Source organism: Ictidomys tridecemlineatus, chromosome 7, assembly GCF_052094955.1.
Source record: "Ictidomys tridecemlineatus isolate mIctTri1 chromosome 7, mIctTri1.hap1, whole genome shotgun sequence".
Taxonomy (NCBI): Eukaryota; Metazoa; Chordata; class Mammalia; order Rodentia; family Sciuridae; genus Ictidomys; species Ictidomys tridecemlineatus.
Genome location: NC_135483.1, coordinates 63098258 through 63111353, shown reverse-complemented (window position 1 = coordinate 63111353; position 13096 = coordinate 63098258). Strand labels below are relative to the sequence as shown.

Sequence of the window (13096 nt, the reverse complement as noted above, 5' to 3'; positions counted from 1 at the left end):
AACAGAATGCCTCATCACCTATCCCCTGCCCTTTGCACAACTTCAGTGTAGGGCAATGAAAATTGATATTCAAAATAAACATCCTGAAATTTTTTAAAAATAAATAGTTTAGTTGTAGAGATACACAATAACTTTATTTTATTTATTTTTTTATGTGCTGAGAATTGAATCCAGTGCCTCAATAGGTCAGGCAATTGCTCTACCACTGAACCACAACCCCAGCTGAAATTCTTTCTTAATCATCAAAGGAAGAATAAATTCAGGCTTAGTATCCTGATTCTGGCTGAAAGTTTGTTATAAAAGGGGCTTCCTGCATGTGGACAGTAATTGATCCTCAGATATCTGAACCCCCCACCACAAAGCTCTACTCAAAGCCCATGTTTGTCTGTTCCAGGACATGGGAAGAAGGCAAGGTGCTCATCTTTGACGACTCCTTTGAGCACGAGGTGTGGCAGGACGCCTCGTCTTTCCGGCTGATATTCATCGTGGATGTGTGGCACCCAGAGCTGACTCCCCAGCAGAGACGCAGCCTTCCAGCCATTTAGCAGGAATTCATGCCGACTTGGGACACTCTAGAGAGAGGCTACCTTTCTGGATCCCTTTGATGTGGAGATAGTTCAAATACCGTGGCTCTTAATTCCCTCAACTTGCAGCCTGAAAAATTCTGAGCTTCCTCCCAGGGTTAAAAGACACGAAAGGGAATATTTGCTTCACTGCAATTCATTTAGAAAACACCCTGCTGTGTTTCATCCCATGACAGTACTGATCATATGCCCATATTTAGGGCGAACACTTGATAGCTTCTACCTTGCCAGCCAAAGATATTTTTTCCATACATAATAATGTCTGAATCAATGAACAATAAGAACATATGTAGAAACTGTGAATTGCTTAAGTTTGTAATTTTTCTATGCATTTATATTTTTCTAAGGTAGCTAAACTATTTTGGCATTACTTACCACTACTTTTTTGTCAACTTTAATGACGAGCTTTGCAAATGCTTTACTTCTAGTCATTTTATAGCAAATTTCCTGGTGAACTCAGACTTCTTTATTTTAATCTTTTTTTTTAGTAAAATCACTCGTTAAAATGGCCATTTTATTTTCCTAATGCAAAAGAGAAAAGTGTAATTATGCCTGTATCTATGACCTGTACTGATTATTGCCCTTGAGTCTGTTTGCTTCTTTATCTTCATTGAGCTCCAGTGTTTGCTCTGCTTAGTGTGCTAATGGTGGAAATATTTCAAAAATCTTGCTGCTTTCTAAGAGAAATTTTTTACATTGAAAAAAGGACATGAAATATTTTATATTATGATATCAAAATGTCACATGTAAATTTTTTAATGTCAAGTATTAGGGCTTGCTGCAAATAATGGAAAATGTGCAGAAGTAAAAATTCTTTCAAAGGATTAAATCAATAGGTAGTGGCAAGAGCCTCTCTGCCTTCTGTGACATCATTGGTTGGGAATCAAGAGTGTCTTCACCTATTGTAGATCTGAGTGAATGGCAAGAAGATAGCACTTTCCATTCTTTAGATGGTTTGCATATAAATTTTGTAAATATGGAGTAGCAGAGTAGATGGTTCCCAGGAATGCTAGGATCTTTGTGCCAAGTGTAGGAGGTGAGACTGCTTTCCGCTTCAAAAGAATTTGAATAACTCTTTCATTTCCCTATCTTGAGAAACTTCTGCCATTTAAATATCATTTTTTAAATAAAAATTAATACCTATATTTAGTTTTAATGTTACCCATAGCATAGAAATAACTATTGAAAGTGATCTTGCCTGCTCATTCCAAAGACAATCAAGTCAACAATGTAATAAAATAGGAATGCATTTGATTTTATGTCTTTAAAATTAAAGCAAAAAGTGTTAGCTATAAGAATGTAATGATATACCTGCACTGAATTCTAAGCCAATATGAACAAAAATGCTACAGAAGTGGCACATAGGTCACTGGATTTCATGCACAGGTAGAAAGAAACACTTGTGCTTTCTTTCCCTTCTAATGACAAAGGAAGAGGCTTTATCTTGTTTAAAGAGTAATTCTTTAATGCTCAAAGTGAACTTTTTTCCTTGACCTTAATGGCATTAACTTTTGATAGAAGGGCTTGCAAAATATTTTTCGTGTTCCTAAAGTATTTGTCCTGTTACATTTTGACAGTGTTCAAAAATCCCACTAAACCAGATGGAGAGACATGGGAGGAAAAATATCAAAATTAATTACAGAAATAAAAAGGCATTTGTGTTCTTCAGTATTTATTAAACAGAGGAAATGACTGACAAAGGGCAATACAATCCAGTGTTCATGTAGTAACATTCATGTCACTTACTGAATTTGGTTTCCTATGTATATTGCATACACATAAAGAAATTCAAACCATAAGTTCTGATTTTTTGAACCATCATCTTACATTCATTTAATAAAATCCTGGAAAAGAGTAAAAACTAACTCTTAACTTGGCAAATATAATGTGTTATTTAAAATTGGGTCACTACAATAAGATTCTAAATATTTCCAAATGAAAAGCCAGAGTATTATGACTGCTGCAAAGGGCTGTCAATAACTGACTCCCAATAGCCATTTTTAATATTTGTATCCCACGTCTGTTTTATAAACCCAAGCAATAAAGTGGATTTTTTCATTCATTTCAATTCTTCCTTTTCCTTACCTGTATGTTGGTACATAAGAAAAATATTTCAGATTGCATTCATAGAATTATTTCAGTGTTTTTATCTTGGATTTGAAATGTCTACACAAAATGAACATGTCTTATTTATACTGTGATATGATTGAGACATTTTTAATTGTTTTAATTTATTTCTTCTTCAAGGGTGAAATATAAAAATGACTTATTATTTTCTCCCAGTAGAAAAAAATTGAAACATTAGATCCATGGAGAAAGAGTGTAATCAATGGTTAAGATTAGCAATGTCTATTGAGGGTGATTATGGCCAGCTAAATCACTCACTTCTTTCCTTTGAATTATTCAGCTAACAAATCAACCCTCCCAAATATTTTCCAAATATTTAAAATGCAAAATCATTTTACTGTCCATTATCAACTAAAATATTTTTATTTGACACTGAGCATTAATTGATCCAACTAATAAATGTCAATGTCATGCTGGTCAAATCAGAGATATCTAAAAATATACAACTGGTCTTGTGAAACATGGCACAAATAAGGATATCATATTCTATGATATCTGTTCATTTTCTATCTAATTTCCTTTGAATGTGTAGTTGGGGATTCCATTTCTACAGAGAATAGAGAAAGAAATAAAATGATCTTTGGCATTTCATCCTGCATTCCTGGTCTTATCTTAATACTTGCATATTTAGCCATCCATGATTGGATATCTACCCACTCAGCAATGGCTGGGCCATTTCTCCATACTTTCAATGATTGCAGGAGGGTGGGGAGTTAAATGGTTTGGTAACATATTTATTTGCTGTAGTGGCACAAGTGAGCCAACTTGAATGGATTTATTAACCACTGATATGTTTTTTCAAAGAGACCCCTTCTCTCTACAGACACATTCTGGACTAATAGCTTCTCAGGATGTCTATGGTACATCACATTGCTAAGATGAAATAATCATATTTCAAACTGCATGTGCCATCCTTTGAAGTCAGCTCATCATATACAGCTGGTGACCTAACAAAAAGATGTAAAGTCAAAACCATTTTTCGCAGGATATCAAAATAAGAAAACTTTGCAAATAGCCAGACCTATGAGAATGTGCTCTTAGGCTGAACAATTTGATGCTGGTGATGAGGTCAAAGAAAATAATTCAATAAGAATGGAAATTAGTGGAGATACTGTTGTCTCAGGGTTCTGCATTGCATTAATCTTGATACTCATGTCTGCACAGTTTGACTCTGGTGTGTTTACTTAATTTGCAAAAACTGAAGAAGATTCCTGTGTGATTTCTCAGAAAAAATCATTGTCCTAATGCAGTGTGTAAATCAAATTTAGTTTTTCACTTTTTAAATTCATTTGATACTTTAAGTGTGTGGGGGGAGAGAATTTTTTTTTAACATAAAAGCCAAAAATCTTGCTTCATCCTCCAATCCCCTTATTTAAAAAAATAAATAAATAAATAAAAGAAAGAAAAAAAATTGAAAAAAAAGCATCTCTCAAATCCTTGTTCAACTTTGGCTGCTCAGACCCTTGGCTGGTGACAGTCATCTCTGGGGTCAAGAGTGGAGGACCTCGCGTCGGGCAGGATGCACATGTCCATGTGGGTCAGTTGCACGTGTGCTTCCTGTTTAGCTGATAGCACTGAAGGCCGGTGTGCAGGAGCATCGGGGTGACTCTGGGTTCAGTCCAGAGCCAAGAGAGGCTGAGTGTTCTCATTCTCTCCCTTCTCCTCATGTTTCAGGGTCCCAGCTTCTACAACAGACTGAGATCTAATGAAGAGGGAGAGAAAAACACATTTATAAACAACTAGTGGTGGCAACGATTTTGAAGCCTTGGGTGCATTCTGAATTTCTATTCCCCTCTCTAATCAGAACACTCAAAAGAACTATTTAATTTTTCCCTTTGGGAATCTCTGCATTTCTGCATTTTCCTGCATTTCTACACCATGTTTTTATGGAGAGAAACATTGGACTCTTGGGATCTTCACAGAAATTCCTTCTGTTGGGGAGAAACGTATACAATAGAAACAATAATAGCATCCTCCCTTAGGGGTGTGAAAATGGAGTAAGTTCATAAATGTACAGAACTTCTTAGAATAATGCCAGGTGTATACATAACAAATTTTAGTGTTATTACATGTTATATTGAGGGATCTCAAGACCACCTTTACATTTGATGATTTGATAGGACTCATAGGACACAACAAAATTGTTACACTCACAGTTATGGTTTATTACAGCAAAAAGATACATATTAAAATCAGCAAAAGTATAAAGGTGCATGAGGTGGAGTCAAAGAGACCAGGTGCTTCTGGCTGTCCTACCAGTAACATGATATGGACAGAGCTTAAATTTCTCAGTACTGATATTTGACAATATATGCAAGTGTTATCAGTCAATGAAGCTTCCTGGTTAGTGTCCAGGGTTTTTATTGGGGGACTGGTGAGTCACATAGGCCTGCAATTCCTGTAACTGACCTTAGCTACTCAGTCTTCAGCCTCTGTCCCCCATCTACCTTCCAGAAGATATCAAACGGATACAGTGTTATCTAAAGTTAGGTATACCAAAGTTAGGTTTACAGCCATTTGCTGTAAAATCACACTGTTAGCATAAACTATCTGGCAAAGCCTAAAGCCTTAGATGTACAAAGACATTCTTATGAGGCATGCTATTCCAAGGGCTCAGAGGACCCAATCAAGGTCCAGTCCTGAGACTTTTAGATTGTGCAGGGTTTGGATAACTCAGGTTTGATGAGCTCACTATTTACTGCATGTTTGTGTGTGTGTGTGTGTGTGTGTGTGTATAATTTTTACATGTTTATATGAAAATTATGCTCATTTAAATAATCCAATTTAATAATTTGTCAATGTTTCAAATAACTTGGTTTTAGTATGTGAACATCTATTGAACATCTATTGTATACATATCTTATGATCTTTGTCAGCTGGAAAATAATTTCAGTTTTAATTACTTAAAGATTTTGGAAAGAGATCATTATTACTCCAATATAAAAGGACAAATCAGAAATTAAAGATCATTACTATTATTGCAACGATGGTGACAATAGGAGAGTGTTCCATAAATGTTTACTTCAATTTCATGCCAAATGATTTATGTAAATTATCAGTTTTAGTTCTTAGCAACAACTGTGGGAGGCAGGTAATGCTTCTATTTCATAGGAAAGAGAATAAAGGTTCAGAGCATTTCAAGAACTTCTCTAATCTTTACAGCCATTAAGTGGGGCAGAACCTAACTTTACCTTCTTATCTCTTGAAGCCTGGTCTTAACATCATTTATAAGTTTCTGATGACCCCAAAACAAAGTGTTTACAAAGTACATAGAAACATTAAAAATCCAATAAAATTTGGTGTTATATATCCCAAGATCCACAGAATGTTTAGACACAGGGGCAGAGTTGTGACTAATCAGTATAATTGCCTCAGAATAATTGGTTTCTACTATAAATATAATTTGTCCAAATGACCCAACTTTAGATACCAAGCCCAACCTTTGAGAGTAGAATGGATTCATTTACTGCCTTGATAGAGATAGAAGAAGCCTATGTACTAGTTTAGAGCCAGCTCTCTGACATCTTCCCTCTGCAATTTTCATTGTTTTAGCTAAGGGCCGTGTGTGTGTGTGTGTGTGTGTGTGTGTGTGTGTGTGTGTGTGTATTATTGATCGATACAAGGAACAGAAAAGCTTAAAAATCAGAAGACATTAAAACAAGCAATAAATATGACAACCCAGGAGCACAACTGTCCACATTGGCTACCTCCTTTCAGCACCTTGGACAGCTGCCTAACTGCTTTGCCCTGAGGTCCTTGTGAGAATGGAGGGAACTGGTCATCATTTACTTTTAGAAACTTTAAACCACAATTCTCTTACTCTATCATGTGGGTTGATTTTATTTTATTACATAGCATGTGAACCACAGGCAGCGTTCAAATTGCATCTTTAGTTATAACTGAAGATTCTTCTAGGTCAATCTGGTAGGAGATCCTTAATAAGGGGCCATACACACCTCCTCTTGGACATATTCAACTTGAGAAACCTACTCCCCTTATCCCCTTCTGAAGTTTTCCCTTGCATTGAACCCCAATCTTCCTTTCAAAACTTTATGTACTGTTTCTGGCTCTGCTTTGGAACCATCAAATTGCCATCATCCCTTTGTGTCCGTGGGGGATTGGTTTCAGGATCCCCATGGATATCAAAATCACAAATGTGCAAGACCCTTATATAAAATGGCATAGTATTTGCATACAACCTATGCACATCCTCTTGCATAAATCATCTGTAGATTACTTAGAATACCTATTATAATGTATGTTGCTATGCTGTGTTGTTTAGGAAATGATGACAAGAAAAACTGTTTATAACTGTTCAGTACAAACAAAACATAAATATGATGGGGGCCTAAATATACAGTACACATCAACAGCAATAAAATGTTTTTTCCCTGAAAATACTTTCTGTGGCCAGTCCAATCTATATCAATACAGAATATCAATACAGTCCAATCCCCCAATACAGAAGACTGATCATCTATACCATCCATTCAGTAGTCCATATAACAGTTCTTTAATTATTTGTCTATGCCTTACAGCCATACCACATCCCTCACAGAAGTTAATCAAATACCTCTTGTGACAAGATCTCTAGACCTTACTACCTCCATACTTTCCTGTCTCTATCAGTTGTATGGATTACCTATTGTAGTCCTGATGTGACCTCAGGGTGAAATGATTTCTTCTTTTATTTTTTATTTTGGTACACTTTATTGAGCTTATTTGGAATCATATTAGTCTTGCTGGCACTAATGTGACAAAACAATGAAAAGCTAACTGTATTTATACATACTCCTGTTCACCCATTTTTCTCCCATCTTGAAGGTGAGTATTAAATTTTATCTTTTTTTGAATTTGCCTATGTTTTCAACCTATCTCCATTCTTTCAGGTCCTACATTTGTTTATACATCCAAGTTATTATCTGTGACTTTAATGAGTATTGAGTTTGTGTCTACACTTTCCCTTCCCCGATATAGAAATCATTTATGGAGAAAATCAACAAATTCCCAAATAATGAGTTTTAATCATCTGTTCACCCTGACTCATGCTAAGAAATGCTTGGGAACATCTGCTATATGCCAAAGACTATGAACAAATGTGTAGAAACCTTCATTCTGTTATGGAAACACTGCTTCAGCTACCCAGCCATAAACTTACAGACAGACTTGCATTCACTGAACACTCACCCTAAACCCAGCAGCTGTGTAGAGGCAGTTTGGGACAAAGAAAGTGTTAATAGCTAAAGAAGGAAAGGAAGGAAGTGGAATCTATCATCCACACAGTGACATCACTCACCATCTTTGTTCACGTGACAAATACTCACTCTCCCCTCCACAAGGAGTAAAACTGGGACCTACATTATTTCTTTCAGTGATATACTGTAAAAGAACCTCAGGAAGACAATCTGTCTTATCTTTGCCAATACTTTCATTGAATGGTAAGTTTATGGTTTGGATGTGAGTTGACCCCAAAAGCTCATGTGTGAGACAATGCAAGAAGGTTTGGAGGAAAAATAATTGGGTTATAACCCTAGCCTAATCAGAGAATTGATCCCTGATGGGACTAATGGGGTTAACTGAGTTGTAACTGGAGGCAGGTGGGATATTGGGGGCATGGCTTTGGGGTAGATATTGTGTATCTGGAGAGTGGAGTCTCTCTCTCTCTCTCTCTCTCTCTCTCTCTCTCTCTCTCTCTCTCTCTCCCTCCCTCCCTCCTTTGCTCCTTCCCTCCCTCCCTTCCTCCCTCCCTCTCTCCCTCTCTCCCCTCCCCCTCTCCTTCTCTGCTTCCTGTTCACCATGTGAGCTGGTTCCCTCTTGCCACACTCTTCAGCCATGATGTTCTTTGCCCCACCTGGAGCCCTGAGGAATGGATCTGGATTCTATGGAATAGGATCTCTGAAATCATGAGTCTTCAATTAAACCTTTCCTCCTTTACAGCTATTCTGGTTGGGTCATTCAGTCACAGTAGCATCAATAGCTGAATAAAACAGTAAGCTAAAACAGAACAATTCTCAGATGCTGAGCATGAGGAGCCAAACATAACATTTTTATCCTAGTCTATGTTTTTCCTGGTTGAGAAAATGACCACAGCCTCTTTACATTCAACATAATTTGATTTCCTTGGTCACACAATGAGCATTCGATATAAGTAACACATTATATTATAAATATTTTAAATTCACTGGAAAAAGTAGAAAGAAAAATATTGCTTTTCAAATAATCTAATATTTTTTAAAGATGTCAAGAGAAAAACCTTTCTTAAATCTTGTCCTTAGTCCATTTGGGTGAGTCAAAATACTCTCTGGGAAAACTAACCAACTGCTGACTGATAAAAATGTCTCCACCATGGTGTCCTTAGTTGCTGAGCCATGAAGAAGCCACTTGCCCTGAGGTTTTGTGGTGACCTCTCCATTCAGTGGCTTTGCCTTCTCACAGTGAGATTAACATTTTTACTAAAATTAACATTTATCTTGGGTCCTCTTTCCACATTGAAAGCCAGCTTAACCTTGTGATTTTTGCTATTTCAGCCATCAATATATTAGTGGGGCAACAGGCAACTCAAAGAAAGTTTTCACTATAGCTTGATAGCCACATTTTTCCTCGTATCTTTGTCTGTCTGCCTTTCTCTCTCTTTCCTTCCCTGTCTTCTTCTCTATATCCTCCTTTGCCTCCTCCTCTTATCTTTTCACTGGTTTTCCCCCAAATTTGGAACTTTCTCCACTTTATGGCACTTAACATCTAGAGCTGTAGTTTAATGTCTACTGATTCCAATGATGATTAAATTCCAGAAAGAACAAGATGAATATGAAAAATGTTGGCCATGAGCCAGACCCTTCTGCATAAAACTACAACTGAACTGAGAGTCGTCTTCTCAAGCTGAGGTATATATGCAAAACTTTGTTTAGTTGCCTTAACTCAACAGCTAATAATCACCTGTATTTTGCTTACTTGTGAATTGCATAGCTCATTACCTTCTTGAGCTATATGGACCCCTGAAAGGGGAACAGGATCTCTGTTTTTCAGCCTCAGGCATGTACCAGGTCATAGGACACCAGGGCCACATGGAGCTTCGAAGGTGGATCAGTTGGGACCTCATTTGAATGATGAGCTACAATTTGTTTTCCAGGGATAAACCATATCATTACATCAGGAAGTATTCCACAGTACTACTTTTATTTCTTAAAGTCAACAATAGATTGGGCTTTGTAGCAAAGCACAGAATTGTCTAACATCTAGTTGAACCCATAGAAGGACTTCTAAACACAAATAAAGATTTTTTTTCTTTTAAAAAGGTAGAGCTAAGAAATTATATTAAGCATTTTTTTTCCAATAACTTCTAGTGTCCAGGAAATTCACACCACTGATTTTGTGGTCTTGTGATGAATATCCCTTCTTCAAGTGTAAAATGCAGATATGAAAAAGCCCACATCATGGGAGTGGGGATAATGGTGTTTAGATCAATTAAGGCACATAAAATGTTTAGTCCAGCATCATATGGGTATACATGCAGATAATCTTAGCTTTTATTATTCTTCCCCATTGTTATGGTATGGATTGTGTATGTCTCTCAAAAGCTCATTTGTTGAGGGCTTGGTCTCCAGCTGAGACTACTAAATGGTGAGGTGGTGGAAACTTAAGGAGGTAGAGTCCTGTTGGAGGAAGTAGGTCATTGGGGGATGCTCTCAGAGAGATTTTGGGATGTTGGCACCTTCTCTCTCTCCCTTTGCTCCTGACTGCCATGAGGTAAGCAGCTCCCGGCCATAGTTTTAGCCATGATGTACTGTGCTACTACAGGCCCAAAGCAAGATAGCCAAGCAACCATGACTTGAAACCAGGAACCAAAATAAACCTGTCCTCCTTTTAAGTTCTTTATCCCAAGTATTTTACCACAAAATAGCTGATGAACACACCCATTTACACTTAAGAAAATTAAAGTCCAGAGAGAGAGAGAATTTTTTAATATTTATTTTTTAGTTTTTGGCGGACACAACATCTTTGTTTGTATGTGGTGCTGAGGATCGAACCAGGGCCGCATGCATGCCAGGCGAGCGCGCTACCGCTTGAGCCACATCCTCGAGCCCTTGAGTTTTTATTTATGAATCTAGTCATGAAGCATGAATTAAGCTCCACGTTCCTATAGACCCATTATAAAACTTAACAATAGTTTGTGCTGCCACATGACATAATCTTATAGTAACTAAAAGACTAACATTTCCAAATAGATGAAGACAATTATTTTAGGAATTCAAAATAAGTAATAAAATTATTCCACAGGAAAACTAACCTTATTATCTTACTTTATATCTTATATAATTTTTAGAAGTAACATAAATTTCCATCTGCTTAACAGTTATTTATGCAGCTTTGAGTGCAGTGTAGTTGTAGTTGCTTTCAACTGTAGGAAGCAATATAGGGTTTCTTTCTTTATAATGTCTTAAATAACACCCTTGATAAGAAGATTAAAGAATATTTGTACGACATATATTCTTCTGTTCAGCTACCAGCCTCTTCATTATCAGAATCATCCTAGCAGGCAACATGATTGTGCTCAGTGGGAACAATTAATGCTTACTGAACCAGATAAATACATTTAAAATTTTTTTAGTAAAAGAGAAGCCTAAGTATTTCTCACATAAAGCAGCAAATTTTTTCCTTTCAGAGTGAACAAATAAACATATAAATTTCCCTCTCCTTTGACAGTACAATTTGCCACCATTTATTGAAGTGAAATATAAGCAATCCAAGGAAAATAAATATTCTGTTTTTGAGGTGAGTCAAACATTCAGCTCACAGCTGTTACCTACACATGCACCGTAACTCACATTTTAATATATCATGTATTTCTATTAAACTGTGATGGGCTTAGCACCAACTACTAATCTTATAAGAAAGAGGAAACACCCAAGAAAAAAAATATGCATCTTCAAATAGGGAAAAGGCAAGTTTTTTGATGAAATTGGGTTCATATATAAGTAGACCAGAGATGACCTATCCAGTGTAAGACCTTAATCACAGGTGATCATTGGGGACTTGAAACTGGGACAGACTGAATGGAGAGGGTCTGTAAAGGTAATGTACACACAGAGTTTTGAAAACTTGGTATGAAAAGGAAGAATGTAATATGAATATTTCTTTAGCATTAGAGATGTAGCACCCACCTGGCATGAGTAAAGCTTTGGTCTGATCTCCAGAATCACATGCATACACAAAATAAGATAAATTGTGTACACACACACACACACACACACACACATATATATGTGTGTGTGTGTATTTCTTTAAATTACATATTGAAATTATATTTTGCATACATTGTGCTAAACTAATCATTAAAATTAATTTCATCTGTTTCTTTGTATTTTGTGACATGGCCATAAGAAAAGTTATATTTGTGGCTCGCATTATGTTTCCACTGGGTAGTGTTGGTTTCAAGCCTAATGTACTCCATTAGGCTGTGACTGATTCTAGAATAATCTACTACTCCTCATTGACACATCCATAGTTATTTTAAAGAGTCTCAGGGGACATCAACATCATCTACATCATCCTGTGCCTGTCATCAATAACATTCCTGAGCCTTTCCACCATATTAACTCGTCCAGTTCTCACACTGCCCCCCAAAGCCTCATGTGACAATAGAGTGAATCCTAAGTCTCGCATGTGGCTTGAATTCTAACTAGAAACTTGACTAGATTAGATTTCATCCATCTGTTATTTTTTAGATGAGCTTGAAACTTTAATTTTATCTCTAAATGAAGAAGCATTACTTCAGAAATTAGCAATTTTGCTTATTTAATTTTTCAAAGTATTTGCTTATGTTATTTCTTTCACCCAAGCTATTATTTCTCTCACTTTTTTTTTTTTTTTTTTTGGTTCAGGCTAACTCTGCCATTTGTTCTTGAAAATAGTTCAACTTCATTTTTTAAAATTCTACAACTAGAAATCCAACTTTAAGCTACTTTGTTTACCATTGACACAGCTGAAGAAAAAGTAGCTTTTTCAACCCCTTAGTATTGGTTTCCCTCTTTTGTGAGATTATAGAATTGCTACTGTAACATGTACTGTGATATAATGAAGCTTCCCCTTGACATTTAACTACCCTGAATTAATTATGCATTATTGATTGAATAAAAAGTGCTTCAGAAAGAAATTTATACTAGTTGAAGAAAAATAAGTTCTTTTTGAAAATAGTATAACAATATTAATTTTATGTTATAGCTACTTTTTTCTGCTATTGTTCATAAACATTCTCGGAGAGGCAGATAAATTGTGAGTGGTAGGGGTGGGGATTACAGAGGATTGAACTCAGGGTCACTCAGAGCCACATCTCCACTCCTATTTTGTATTTCATTTAGAGACAGGGTCTCACTGAGTTGCTTAGCACT

General features: G+C 36.3%; 2 protein-coding genes across 5 annotated transcripts in view; one reads left to right on the top strand and one right to left on the bottom strand.

Annotated features, from left to right (window-relative positions):
• Window positions 1–2646, top strand: part of Asph (aspartate beta-hydroxylase) — a 213439-nt gene extending 210793 nt beyond the window's left edge. For all 4 annotated transcript variants that reach the window (XM_040293977.2, XM_040293978.2, XM_040293979.2 and 1 more), the window contains one exon: window positions 395–2646. In XM_040293977.2, the coding sequence (XP_040149911.2) occupies window positions 395–545 (151 nt within the window). In that variant the 3' untranslated portion in view covers window positions 546–2646. The remainder of the gene's footprint in view (window positions 1–394) is intronic.
• Clvs1 (clavesin 1) overlaps window positions 2240–13096 on the bottom strand; it is a 194250-nt gene continuing 183393 nt past the window's right edge. The window contains exon 6 of the mRNA XM_005322974.4: window positions 2240–4413. Coding sequence (XP_005323031.1) covers window positions 4326–4413 — 88 coding nt within the window. The 3' untranslated portion in view covers window positions 2240–4325. The remainder of the gene's footprint in view (window positions 4414–13096) is intronic.